Raw genomic sequence first — 15009 nt, 5'->3', positions numbered from 1 at the left:
CTTTTCAATACATTTGTAAAAATGTCTTTAAACATGTTTTCACTGTCATTATGGGTTATTGTGTGTAGATGGGTGAGAAAACAACAACAATTTAATCCATTTGTAATTCATGCTGTAACACAACAAAATGTGGAATAAGTCAAGGGGTGTGAATACTTTCTGAAGGCTCTGTATAGCGTGTTAAGTAGTACTGTTTTCACTTAGTAGCAGTCAACATCTGAAGCCACACAAATGCAAAACAAGCATTTCCATGTCTCCAGGGTGACAAAAGTAACCAATGGTCAAATGATATGTAAATATCTAGGTCTTGGGTTGAGAGTTCTATGTTAAAAAGTAGAACAAGAGAGCCTCTAGTTGTTTTTTTAAAAGTGTATTTTAAGTGTTGTTTGTTTCTAATCTCTTTCAGTGGTGAAGAAAAGTCGCTGTAAATGTATTGTGGCCTTAATCCTAAGTGTCTTAGTTCTCCTTGGGGCAGCCGGAGCGTTGGTTTGGTATTTCTGTACGTACAGTCTCCTCTCATACAATATCTCCATTGATGCTCTTGACATAAGTTGACATATTAATAATGTTGACATTCTTGATATGCTTTTTATGAAAAGACTAGTTGACATAAGCAAATTCAACTTGCGAATTCATCTTGCTATCCAAATACACAGTTGTCTACGTAGTTTATAGGTGTATCTGGAAGCAAAGGAAAATGACCAAGTAGTTCTTAATCATTGAAAAGGCCAAGAAGAGTAACCTTATAGTCATGGTCAGAGCTGTGATGCACTGTCTTGTGTGTGTGTGTGTGTGTGTGTGTGTGTGTGTGTGTGTGTGTGTGTGTGTGTGTGTGTGTGTGTGTGTGTGTGTGTGTGTGTGTGTGTGTGTGTGTGTGTGTGTGTGTGTCTGTGTGTGTGTGTGTGTGTGTGTGTCCACAGTGTCCTACCAGTGTGTGTTGGGGAGGTCCTGTAGCGAGGGAGGTGTGTGTCTGAATGCCTCTCAGTGGTGTGATGGCATCAGAGACTGTCCAGGAGGAGAAGATGAGTCACAGTGCCGTATGTCTCCACTCAATCATGTTTATCATTATAAACTCAGCAAAAAAAGAAATGTCCCTTTTTCAGGACCCTGTCTTTCAAAGATAATTTGTAAAAATCCAAATAACTTCACAGATCTTCATTGTAAAGGGTTTAAACACTGTTTCCAATGCTTGTTCAACAAACCATAAACAATTAATGAACATGCACCTGTGGAACGGTTGTTAAGACACGAACAGCTTACAGACGGTAAGCAATTAAGGTCACAGTTCTGAAAACTTAGGACACTAAAGAGGCCTTTCTACTGACTCTGAAAAACACCAAAAGAAAGATGCTCAGGGTCCCTGCTCATCTGTGTGAACATGCCCTAGGCATGCTGCAAGGAGGCATGAGGACTGCAGATGTGGCCAGGGCAACAAATTGCAATGTCCGTACTGTGAGACGCCTAAGACAGCACTACAGGGAGACAGGACAGACAGCTGATCGTCCTCACAGTGGTAGACCACGTGTAACAACACCTGCACAGGATCGGTACATCCGAACATCACACCTGCGGGACAGGTACAGGATGGCAACAACAACTGCCCGAGTTACACCGGGAAGGCACAATCCCTCCATCAGTGCTCAGACTGTCTGCAATAGGCTGAGAGAGGCTGGACTGAGGGCTTGTAGGCACAAACCCACCGTCGCTGGACCAGACAGGACTGGCAAATAGTGCTCTTCACTGACGAGTTGCAGTTTTGTCTCACCAGGGGTGATGGTCGGATTCGTGTTTATCGTCGAAGGAATGAGCGTTACACCGAGGTCTGTACTCTGGAGCGGGATCGATTTGGAGGTGGAGGGTCCGTCATGGTCTGGGGTGGTATGTCACAGCATGATCGGACTGAGCTTGTTGTCATTGCAGGCAATCTCAACGCTGTGCGTTACAGGGAAGACATCCTCCTCCCTCATGTGGTACCCTTCCTGCAGGCTCATCCTGACATGACCCTCCAGCATGACAATGCCACCAGCCATACTGCTTATTCTGTGCGTGATTTCTTGCAAGACAGAAATGTCAGTGTTCTGCCATGGCCAGCGAAGAGCCCAGATCTCAATCCCATTGAGCACATCTGGGACCTGTTGGATCGGAGGGTGAGGGCTAGGTCCATTCCCCCCAGAAATGTCCGGGAACTTGCAGGTGCCTTGGTGGAAGAGTGATGTAACATCTCACAGCAAGAACTGCCAAATCTGGTACAGTCCATGAGGAGGAGATGCACTGCAGTACTTAATGCAGCTGGTGGCCACACCAGATACTGACTGTTACTTTTGATTTTGATCCCCCTTTGTTCAGGGACACATTTTTCCATTTCTGTTAGTCACATGTCTGTGGAACTTGTTCAGTTTATGTCTCAGGTGTTGAATCTTGTTATGTTCATACAAATATTTACAAGTTAAGTTTGCTGAAAAGAAACGCAGTTGACACTGAGAGGACGTTTCTTTTTTTGCTGAGTATACTTACAGTATGCTGTTGACCGACGCTGTGTTCAGGAACCCACTGTTAAAATGAATGTAGATATGGGGGTTGTTCACACTTTGCTATGGTTAATTATATGATTTTTGTTTTCATGCTTTTCTCCCTGAACTGAACGCTGTTCTAACATCAGTCTCTACTTTCCAGTACGCCTTCATGGGTCTGGTTTTGTGCTGCAGAGTTACTCATCAGACAGTCAGACGTGGAAGCCAGTGTGTGCTGATAACTGGAATGACAACATTGGCAGGGCCACCTGTCAGCAGATTGGATACAGCAGGTGGGTCACCAGGAGAAATAGGATCACATACTATACATGTCATAGAGGATCAACTGTGATCACTTTCAAATCAAATCTTATTGGTCACATACACATGGTTAGCAGAAGTTAATGCAAGTGTAATGAAATGCTTGTGCTTCTTGTTTCCGACAGTGCAGTAATATCTAACAAGTAATCTAACAATTCCCCAACAACTACCTAATACACACAAATCTAAAAGGGGTGAATGAGAATATGTACATAAATATATGGATGAGCGATGGCCGAGCGGCATAGGCAAGGTGCAATAGATGGTGTAAAATACAGTATATACATATGATATGAATAATGTAAGTTATGTAAACATTATTAAAGTGGCATTGTTTCAAGTGGCCAGTGATTTTGTCTCCATGTGGGCAGCAGCCTCGCTGAGTTAGTGATTGCTGTTTAGCAGTCTGATCACTTGTACAGAAGAGTATATTATATTCTGTGCTGAACATTTTGTACATAACATAAATAATATTTGAGGGGCTGACCATACCTATCTCTGTTTCCAAGTGGGTCCTATGTTCGGATCTCACAAAAGAAACCAGGCTCCTTGGCCGTTGATGGCTATATGAAGCTGTCAGGCTTTGACCCTCATTCCCTTCTACAGGGGCAGCTAACCAGCAGGTGATGAGAACATGAATACATCTCATTCAGTCCAACTTTTTTAACATACCAACATTTAAAAATACAAAATACCTTTTTTGAGTGGTGGGGAATAAATAAAAACAGTCTTCATGTATTGAATTTTCTTTTTTTATACAGAATTGCTTCTGTAAACCTTTATATGACTCTCATGATGTAATTTTCTCCTGCAGTCCCTACTGCTCATTACAAGCAGTCTCCCTGCAGTGTATTGGTAAGTCATTACTTTACCATAACACTGATTCTCTGCACAGACACAGCTGACCTTCAGGTTAGGACAAAGCTTATAGAAACTCAGTCAGGAAGGTGAACTCAACAGAAGTTATTTGTATTATCGGCAGCAGCTACTCTTCCAGGGGTTCAGCAAAATTAAGGCAATTATTTAAAAAAAAATAACATTACAATACATTTACAACAGATTTCACAACATATTAAGCGTTTGCCCTCAGGCCCCTACTCTACTACCACATATCTACAACACAAAATCCATGTGTACGTGTGTGTATAGTGCGTATGTTATCGTGCGTTTGTATGCATGCGTCTGTGCCTGTTTGTGTTGCTTCACAGTCCCCACTGTTCCACAATGTGTATTTTTATGGGTTTTTTAAAATATAATTTTACTGCTTGCATGAGTTACTTGATGTGGAATAGAGTTTCATGTAGTCATGGCTCTATGTAGTACTGTGCACCTCCCATAGTCTGTTCTGGACTTGGGGACTGTGAAGAGACCTCTGGTGACATGTCTTGTGGGGTATGCATGGGTGTCCGAGCTGTGTGCCAGTAGATCAAACAGACAGCTCCATGCATTCAACATGTCAATATCTCTCACAAATACAAGTAGTGATGAAGTCAATCTCTCCTCCACTTTGAGCCAGGAGAGATTGACATGCATATTATTAATGTTAGCTCTCCGTGTCCATCCAAGGGCCAGCTGTGCTGCCGTGTTCTGAGCCAATTGCAATTTTCCTAAGTTCCTCTTTGTGGCACCTGACCACAGGACTGAACAGTAGTCCAAAACTAGGGCCCATAGGACCTGCCTTGTTGATGGTGCTTTTAAGAATGCAGAGCAACGCTTTATTATGGACAGACTTCTCCCCATCTTAGCTATTGTTGTATCAATATGTTTTGACCATGACAGTTTGCAATCCAGGGTTACTCCAAGCAGTTTAGTGGCCTCAACTTGCTCAATTACCACATTATTCATAAAAACATTTAGTTGAGGTTTAGTGAATGATTTTTCGCAAATACAATGCTTCTAGTTTTTTTTTTTTATATTTAGGACTAACTTATTCCTTGCCACCCATTATGAAACTAACTGCAGCTTTTGTTAATTGTTGCCTCCATTTCAGTCGATGTGGTAGCTGTCATGTATAGTGTTGAGTCATCCGCATACATAGACGCTTTACTCAAAGCCAGTGGCATGTCGTTAGTAAAGATTGAAAAAAGTAAGGGGCCTAGACAGCTGCCCTTGGGAATTCCTGATTCTACCTGGATTTGTTACTTTACTGACTTTATTGTCCCCATGGGGAAATTGTGTTGCAGTGCCATGTACACGTTTAAAGTGGCGTTTAAATACGAAACAAATTGACAATACAACTTTCATAAATTACATACCAATAAAAAGAGACAAGCCTGCTGGCCTTACTGGGTCGATAGGAACATTAGCTTGAGCTATTTAGAGTGATATCTCACCTGGCACAAATTATTGTCTAGTTCTGTTTTTCCTGCCGAGGGATGCCCTACACCTGCGCCCAGAGGGGAGTAGTTCAAAGTCTGGGTTCAGGGGGTGGCTTGGGTCTAAAATTATTTTTGGAGCCTTGTGGAGGGCCCTGACCTTAAAGATCTCATCCAGGCCTGTCTGTTTGACTCCAAGTACCTTGCTTGCTGTGGTGATAATCCTTCTCAGCATATTTCTCTGGCTGACGGTGGCATTGCCAAACCAACAAATACAAAAAGTTAAAATACTCCCAATGAAATATTTGTAAAACAGAGTCCGTATAGTACAATCAACAATATTTTTATCAGCATTATGAGAAAGTACAGTTTCTGTTGACTCTTTTTGTAGATCAGGTCTGTACCTTTACTCCACTGAAACTTATTGTCCAAGAGGATACCCAGATATTTGTATTCCTCTACAATCTCTATGTTCTGACCACTGATAGATGTTGCAGAGGTAGGTGTTGTACACTTCCTGAAGTCTATGCACATCTCTTTGGTCTTGTTGGTATTGAGAACCAAGTGTGATTCGTCACACCACTTTACAAAGTAATTTAGGACCGGGTCATGGTGTTCCTCATCATCATGCAACAGGCTGATCAAGGCAATTTCATCCGCAAACTGAACGAGGTGTCTGTCAGGATGGGAACTAGTACAACCATTAGTGTACAAGATGTAGAGGAGTGGGGACAAAACACATCCCTGAGGAGAGCCTGTGTTGGCCTACTTCGACCCGCTGTGATCTCTGGCTCAGGAAGTCCAACAGCCACAAAACCAGGAGAGGCTTCCATTATAGAACACCCTCTGTGTTCTGTTAGACAGGTAAATCTTTATCCACAATATAGCACGGGGTGTAAAGCCATAACACAAGGTTTTCCAGCAACAGACTATGAACGATAATGTTAAAAGCCGCACTGAAGTCTAACAAAACAGCCCCCACAATATTTTTATCATCAATTTCTCTCTGCCAATCATCAGTCATATGTGTAAGTGCTGTGATTGTTGAATGTCCGTCCTTCCCTACAAAACGTGCCGAAAGTCTTGTCAATTTGTTTACTGTAAAATAGCAATGTATTTGGTCAAACACAATTTCTTCCAAACGGATTGCTGATTGGTCGGCTTTTTGAGCCAGTAAATGGGGCTTTACAATCCTTAGGTAGAGGAATAAGTTTTGCTTCCCGCTAGGCCTGAGGGCACACACATTCTAGTAGGCTTAACCCTCCCATTGTCCTTGGGTCAAAATGACCCGCCTTTGTGATCAACCCTCCCGCTGTCCTCGGGTCATTGTGACCCGCCCTAGTGTTTAAATTGAAGATATGGCAAATAGGAGTGGAAAATTCTCCACTATTATTCTCAGTCATTTTCCATCAAGTTGTCAGACCACAGGGGCTTGTCATTGTTGATGGACAATTATTTTTTCACCTCTTCCACACTTACTTTACAGAATTCAATTTGGTCAGATATACTTGGATGTATATTGTCATCGTTTGTTGCTGGCAGTCACATGATTTCTGAATTTGCAGTACGTTTGCCAACGGTTGTACAGCCATACCTATTTGCCATTTATTTTGCCTCATCCTTCTCATCCATACAATTTTTTAATTCCTCATCAATCCACGGGGATGTAACAGTTTTTACAGTCATTTTCTTAATGGGTGCATGCTTATTAGTAACTGGGATAAGCAATTTCATAAATGTGTGAAGTGCAGCGTCTGGTTGCTCCTCATTACACATCACGGACCAACAAATATTCTTTACATCAACATAGGAATCACTACAAAACTTATTATACACTATATTAGGCCCAGCCTTTGGAACTTTGGTTTTCCTAGATATGGCTACTATATTGTGATTACTACATTCGATGGATTTGGATACTGCTTTCAAACACATTTCTGCAGCATTAGTAAAGATGTGATCAATACATGTTGATGATTTCATTCCTGTGCCGTTTGTAACTACCCTGGTAGGTTGATTGATAACCTGATCCAGGTTGCAGGCGCTAGTTACAGTTTGAAGCTTTCTCTTGAGTAGGCAGCCTGATGAAAGCCAGTCAATATTTAAATCACCCAGAAAATATACCGCTCTATTGATATCACATGCATTTCACACGTCATCCAGATGCTGACTGTTAGCACTTAGCAGCTTCCCACAAGAATGGGCTTTAGGTGAGGCAGATGAACCTGTAGCCATATTACTTCAACAGTATTTAACATGAGATCCTCTCTAAGCCTTACAGGAATGTGGTTCTGAATATAAAAGAGCCACACCTCCACTTTTGGCATTTCTGTATTTTCTGTAGATCTTATAACCATGTATTGCTATCACTGCATCATCAAATGTATTATCTGAGTTTCAGAAATTGTCAGAATATGAATGTCATATTTCATTAACCTTGTTTTTAAGCTGTTAACGTGGGCTAATTTTAACACTTTTCTGGGACGCTTTAATGTTTTTCTTGCTTTACTGGAAGCATAGCAGAGGTAGACATGCTTGGGTTATTTACAGTATGTTAGAGCAGGGTGAGCTCCACACAGTGGAGATTCCTGCTTGGGCACACCACCTCAGTGCTAACAGTGCTAACATAAATAAGTTACTGACATTGTGTCTTCCAACACCCCCGGAATAATGTACATTTGCTGAAGCATTATGACAACTCAGCGACACAATGGTAGGGATTAAATGAGCTGGGCTTGAGTCATTGATAAGTCATTGTCTCAATGCAGCCTTGTAATGCTGTGAAAGGATCCAGGAACCCAAATGATTCGGGTGGATCCCATCCTCATTATTGACAGGAGATTGACAACCTTGACATTTAGATTATCAGTGTTACATGTAGCTGGTTTACTACTCTGGTCTATAGCTTGACCAGGTACTTTGGGTTGGCTATGGAAACATGGAGATGATATAGTTTCTCTTAAGTAGACAACCAAACTGAAGTAAAAACACTAACCCTAAAAGTGCCACCTGGTGGAAATGTTGACCCCATCCTAAGCCTATTTTTGATCGTTCTGAAATTGTAGGACTCTGTCAAACAACTAGTTAAAGACCAAAAAACATGTACGATTTCTGTGTCAATATGGGGGAAAGAAAATACTCTTTTGAATTCTAGTTGGTAGGCTAAACTGAAACTGTTGACTCAATCATGCATTTTGTGATAAATGCACGAAATTTGGCACAGACATATAGCCTGTCTACCCATCCACATCGCTCCGGCCGAACACGCCCGCTAGCGTTTCTTCTTCACGATGACACTGGATTTGCTTTCCTCCCTGACATCTTATTGAATGCAAACAAATTCTGACCATTCTGATTGGTCCCAGATACAGATGGGTTGGACCAGAGCTGGGGCCAGAGCCATCATTGGCTTTGATACTCTAATTGGTTAGAGACGATCTAAACGCTATTTGGTTTTGTACAATGCCCCTCAGTTTGATGTGAGCACAAACTTATAGGATTGCAGCAACAATAACAAAAAAAAAGCAATTGGAACTTAGTTGATACCTCAAAGTATTCCAAAGTTCAAGCAAAATGTGTGATGGCACCGGCGCCCATATAGCCGATGTCACCCATATCGGTGGCCATCTTAGGTTCTTAAGGTTTGTCATAGCTTAAATCGCCAACTTCTCAACCTCTAAGTATCATAGAAACACAACACCTTGAATGAATAACAGAAAAATGTTCATGATAAATTGCTATGGATAAAATTTATCAAAATAATTTCAAAACATGACATTTTTTTGTGTTACTGCTTGACAGACAGTTGCAATCATTGCCAATTTAAAAAATGACCGCCGTTGTCGCTTTAGGGTTACAAATATGTTGGCGCTTTTAGGATTAAAACCCTCTTATCCACCAGAGAAGTGATCCCTGTTTTGTTCAGTTTGAACCAGACTGGCTACCACTCTTTGCCCTAAAGTAGCTTGTGACAGCCTGAAAGACTAGCTGAGATTTGGCTCTGGGTGCCCAGATTACTTTACAGTTAATCTTGGAAATTAGAAAATTGGGTTAGATTCTGTAATGTTTCTCTGTGTGTTGTTGTCTTGCTTCCAGACTGTGGTGTGAGTGTCGCGCCCACTAGGAGCCGTATTGTAGGAGGCGACATAGCGGTGAGCGGGGCTTGGCCCTGGCAAGTCAGTCTGCACTCCAACTACCAACACCAGTGTGGAGGCTCCATCATCAGCCCTGAGTGGATCATCACTGCAGCCCACTGTGTAGAAACGTGAGTGTGACTCAATCTAACCTCGTACCAAAGCTAATTTATTACTTCCTACTAAAGACAGAGAGCCGGGTGGTGGACGAGACTCAATCATTTGTTCCTCTCAGAGGAGATTCCTCAAGGGAGGTAGAGGAATATTATAGTTCTCAACATTTTTATGAAAAAACATACAAAATAAAAACGATTTAAAAAAATCCTTGTAAATTAAACTACAGCATGATTTTGTGGTGGGAGCACTACAACAATGAAACCAGCAGAGGGACTTACTATTGTCTGTTTCCTGCGTCCTTCTATATGAATTAAATAATTTTCTGACTGAACCCATTTCATTTAAACAAAACCTTCCATGCATGTTTGCCCATGGTAGTAGTGGTCAGAAAGCTACTTTTTGGACTGGATTGCCTAAAACAGTGGTTCCCAAACTTTTTAATAGTCCCGTACCCCTTCAAACATTCAACCTCCAGCTGTGTACCGGGGTCAGCGCACTCTCAAATGTAGTTTTTTGCCATCATTGTAAGCCTGCCACACACACACACACACACTATACAATACATTTATTTAACATAAGAATGAGTGTGAGTTTGTCACCAGGCTCGTGGGAAGTGACAAAGAGCTCTTATAGGACCAGGGCACAAATACTAATAATCAATAGTTTTGCTCTTTATTTAGCCATCTTACATAAAACCTTATTTGCTCATTAAAAATTGTGAATAACTCACCACAGGTTAATGAGAAGGGTATGCTTGAAAGGATGCACATAACTCTGCAATGTTGGGTTGTATTGGAGAGAGAGTCTCACTCTTAAATCATATTCCACACACAGTCTGTGCCTGTATTTAGTTTTCATGCTAGTGAGGGCCGAGAATCCACTCTCACATAGGTACGTGGTTGCAAAGGGCATCAATGTCTTAACAGCGTGATTTGCCAAGGCAGGATACTCTGAGCGCAGCCCTAACCAGAAATCTGTGTGACTTCTGATTAAATTAAATTTTCACAGAACCGATTGTTGCAATTTCGATGAGGCTCTCATTCAGATATCAGTAAGTAGACTGGAAGCATGAAAGGGATAAAGAATCCAGTTGTTTGTGTCGTCCATTTCGGGAAAGTACCCGCGTAATTGCGCACCCAGCTCACTCAGTTGCTTCGCTATAAATCACGTTTGACATTGTCCGTAAGCTTGAGTTTATTTACACACAAAAACAATCATACAATGACGGAAAGACCTGTGTGTTGTCCTTGTTAATGCAGACAGGAAAGAGCTCCAACTTCTTAATAATAGCCTCAATTTTGTCCTGCACATTGAATGTAGTTGCAGAGAGCCCATGTAATCCTAGATTCAGATCATTCAGGTGAGAAAAAACATCACCCAGATAGGCCAGTCGTGTGAGAAACTCGTCATCATGCAATTGGTCAGACAAGTAAAAATTATGGTCAGTAAAGAAAACTTTAAGCGCGTCTCTCAATTTAAAAAACTTGTCAATACTTTGCCCCTTGATAACCAGTCCACTTCTGGATGTTGTAAAAGCGTTACATGGTCGCTGCCCATATCATTGCATAATGCAGAAAATACACGAGAGTTCAGGGACCTTGCTTTAACAAAGTGAACCATTTTCACTGTAGTGTCCATAGTTACCACTCCACTATGTCTCCCTGTCATGGTTTTTGCACCATCAGTACAGATACCAACACATCTTGACCACCAAAGTCCATTTCATGTCACAAAGCCGTCCAGTACTTCAAAAATATCCTCATGTTGTCCTGGTTTCCATTGGTTTGGAAAGGAAGAGGATGTCTTCCTTAATTGACCCCCCATAAACGTAATGGACATATACCAGAAGCTGTGCCAGGCCCGCCACGTCTGTTGACTCATCCAGCTGTAATGCATATAATTCACTGGCTTGTATGCGACGCAGGATTTTTTTTTTTAAACATCTCCTGCCATATCACTGATGCGTCCTGAAACAGTGTTGTTTGATAAAGGCATTGTCTGTATAGTTTTTTGGGCCTTTTCCTCCAGCATTGTCCCAGCCATATCCAAGGCAGCAGGAATAATTAAGTCCTCCGCAATAGTATGGGGCTTGCCTGTCCTAGTCACTCGGTAGCTCACAATATACTCGTCTAGCCCCTTCTTATTAAATGGTATTTGTTGCTTTTACACGTCTTACTACTTAAAAGTCGTCTTTATTCTCGCTCAAAAAACTTCTGTGGCTTATTTTTGAAATTGTCATGTTTCGTTTCTAAATGTCTGAGCAAGAGTGAATGTTTCCCACCAGAGAGTAACGGTTAATGTGATTGGATGTTAATTATTTGACACGGCTACCTGTATTTGACATTGTGTTGTTATTTCGCTGAACACTAGATGGTTCACTTTATTTTTGGCTGTCAAACGAGGTTATTCATGCGAGGGAAAAAAAAACTCACCCAAATGTATAGCCCCGTTTGACAATATAAATGTACTGTTTGAAAATGTGAAGAAAAAAATATATAATTTAACTTACAAACAGGGTTGTCCAACTATTCTGATTTCTTGAAAAAAAGTCAAAAATAAATGTCTAGCCTTTAACGTCAATTATTTAAATACGTTTAAGTTAAATACACATTTTCACAAATGTTGTAGCTTAGACCCTATTTTATATAAACTGAGTTGTTCGTGTTGTGCCCATCATCGGTTGAGACATAGCATACTCTTGAATACAGGGTGGGAGTTTACACGTTTTTAGATCATGTTAAAAGGTTAAAAAAAAATATATAATAATAATTCAAATCATTAAATAGTTTGACAACCCTGTTTGTAAGTTTTCAAATGTTATCATACCCAATACATTTTTTTCACTGATGAACACATGGATGTCTCATGGTAGGGTTGGGTATGCAAAATGGGTCATCTTTGAGCACCTCTATCTCCTGAATATTTTGACATTCATGTCCAAAAAGTCACTTTCTGACCACTTCAACCATTGGTAAAGGTTTCTTTCAAATTAAAGGGTGCAGTCAGAAAATTATTGAAATCATATGGATCAACCCCTCTGTCATTTTGCATGGTAGGCTATCACAGCCCAGTCAGTGGACGGTGTATGCTGGCTATTTGATACAGATACAGATGGCTTATGCCACTGGCAATTCAGTGGGACGCATCATCTCTCACGAAAAATACGACAAGCAGACTAAGGATAATGACATCGCTCTTATGAAACTCAACACACCCCTTACTATGTCAGGTAAGTCACTGGTCGATTTCAAACATTTGAAACACATGTTCCAATGGCAAATTACATTGGGGGTTTGGAAAAATAACAGTATGATGTGAATTGTCACAAATGCATAGTAAAGTTGCATTCAACCTTTTCAATTTTGTGAAGGAGCCCTAACACGGTTAATATTATATATTTTTTTTATGTGTCAATGTCTCGGAAGTCATATTGGAGTACAACACTCCAAGCCAGTCTTAAATGTTTTGTGTTGTAGATAAGGTGAGACCAGTGTGTCTGCCCAACTCCGGAGTGAATCTGACTCCCCAGCGAGAAGCCTGGATCTCTGGATGGGGGTCCATTAGGAGTGATGGCAAGACAACTTTTATTACAGGACCAATGACAGGTCATCAGAATAAAATCTATTTGTTGTATTAAATCTTTATGCTTGACAATCATTGTGATGACTCCAGGGTTGGTGTCAGAAAACCTGCGTCAGGCCCAGATCACCATGTACAGCAGACACACATGTAACGCACAGTTGGTGTACAATAGACGTGTCACCACCTCTATGATCTGTGCTGGGACACTGGCAGGAGGAGTGGACTCATGTCAGGTCAGATTCACACTTAAAATATTTTGTAATAGATATTCATGGGAAGTTTTTTTACTTCCTACTTGATGCTACATGTATTCTTTCTTATTTGATATCATCTTTTGATTTGCTGTTTTCTTATTGTGTTATGATAGAGCGGATGGTGGTATAATGAAGAAATTAACATACTCTGGAAGGTATAAAGTTATGATCCCATGACGTAATGCTAACTTGGGGGGTAACTTTTGTGTCTTGCAGGGAGATAGTGGAGGACCCATGGTGGCCAAGGAGGGTTCATTATGGTGGCTGGTAGGGGACACTAGCTGGGGTATAGGTTGTGCTCTGAAGAACAAGCCAGGAATCTATGGCAATGTCTCCCACTTCCTCCCCTGGATATATGAACAAATGCAGGTAGGTACTAACAGTAACTAACAGTTGATTTATTGTAATATAAGAAAATATAGCATTTTATTGTCTCTTTTCACATACATATGTTTTGCATAACTCCATACAGGACACAAAACATACATAAATATAGAGGGCAAGGGGCTATACAAATTATGTGGATCCAGTAAAGCATTATTACCTTTTAACATGTTTTATCCACTTTGAATTTCCTTGCAGAAAAATTGATGGAGATACCAATGATGATGGCCTCTTTTGCTAATCAAATTCACCTGTCTGAAATGTGGCTTCTAAATAAATGACACGTACACTGCTTTCAGGGATGATTTTTGGTGCCTGTTGACTTATAGGCAAAGGGTGGCTACATTGAAGAATCTAAAATATATTTTGATTTGTTTAACACTTTTTTGGTTACTACATGATTCCATGTGTGTTATTTCATAGTTTTGATGTCTTCACTATTATTGTACAATGTAGAAAATAGGAAAAATAAAGAAAAACCCTTGAATGAGTATTTGTGTCCAGACTTTTGACTGGTACTGTACATATGATTGTCACGTTCCTGACCTGTTTTCCTTTGTCTTGTATTTATTTAGTTGGTCAGGGCGTGAGTTGGGTGGGTTTGTCTATGGTTGATTTTCTATGTTGGGATTTTTGTGTTCGGCCTGGTATGATTCTCAATCAGAGGCAGCTGTCAATCGTTGTCCCTGATTGAGAATCATACTTAGGCAGACTGGGTTTCACGTGTGTTTTGTGGGTGTTTGTTTCCGTGTTTGTGTTATTCACCACACGGTACTGTATAGGTTTCTGCACTTCGTTTATTTGTTTTGTAATTCAGTGTTCAGTTTTTGTTATATTAAATCATTATGAACACTAACCACTCCGCGTATTGGTCCGATCCGTCTCGCCTCTCCTCGTCCGAGGAGGAGGACGAATATGAAAGCCGTTACAATGATACACAAAAAATGCTAGCAACTGTTTATATCTGTGATTAATAAGGGAGTGTCTGTTTTCTGTGAATTCATTTCCTGGAGCTGTTTCTGTATGGAACACAAAGACATGACTGCTTCCTTATGTGCTCATGTGCCAAGATGTGGACTGGGAGTGACTCAGCTTAGGTTTGTGATACCGCCCTCTCAGACCATTGCTTTGGAAGTGTTTTCTTTTCACCTACTGAAGGGTAAAAGTCCTGAATGTGTTTCTGTGGAAAACATTTATTGAACATATAGCTGTAGCCAGCCTCTAACTCAGTGTTTCCCAAACTCGGCCTTGGGGACCCCTAAAATATTTTGTTTTTTTGGCCTAGCACTACATGGCTGATTCAAATGATCATAGCTTGATGATTAGTTGGTTATTTGAGTCAACTGTGTAGTGCTAGGAGGCACCCCTTGGGGTCCCCAGGACAGAGTTTGGG

The 15009-nt window shown here is 40.9% G+C and overlaps 1 protein-coding gene across 1 annotated transcript in view; it reads left to right on the top strand.

The window, feature by feature from the left end:
- Positions 1-14044, top strand: part of LOC120045170 (transmembrane protease serine 2-like) — a 29258-nt gene extending 15214 nt beyond the window's left edge. The window contains exons 5-15 of the mRNA XM_038990120.1: positions 407-499; positions 921-1037; positions 2674-2803; positions 3341-3454; positions 3646-3686; positions 9242-9410; positions 12453-12625; positions 12873-12968; positions 13069-13211; positions 13449-13601; positions 13815-14044. Coding sequence (XP_038846048.1) covers positions 407-499; positions 921-1037; positions 2674-2803; positions 3341-3454; positions 3646-3686; positions 9242-9410; positions 12453-12625; positions 12873-12968; positions 13069-13211; positions 13449-13601; positions 13815-13823 — 1238 coding nt within the window. The 3' untranslated portion in view covers positions 13824-14044. The remainder of the gene's footprint in view (positions 1-406; positions 500-920; positions 1038-2673; positions 2804-3340; positions 3455-3645; positions 3687-9241; positions 9411-12452; positions 12626-12872; positions 12969-13068; positions 13212-13448; positions 13602-13814) is intronic.
- The last annotated feature ends 965 nt before the right edge of the window (positions 14045-15009 follow it).

The sequence above is a fragment of the Salvelinus namaycush genome, chromosome 3, assembly GCF_016432855.1.
Source record: "Salvelinus namaycush isolate Seneca chromosome 3, SaNama_1.0, whole genome shotgun sequence".
Lineage (NCBI taxonomy): Eukaryota > Metazoa > Chordata > Actinopteri > Salmoniformes > Salmonidae > Salvelinus > Salvelinus namaycush.
Note: the sequence above shows the minus strand (reverse complement) of the source record. Positions and strands in the feature narration are given on the sequence as shown.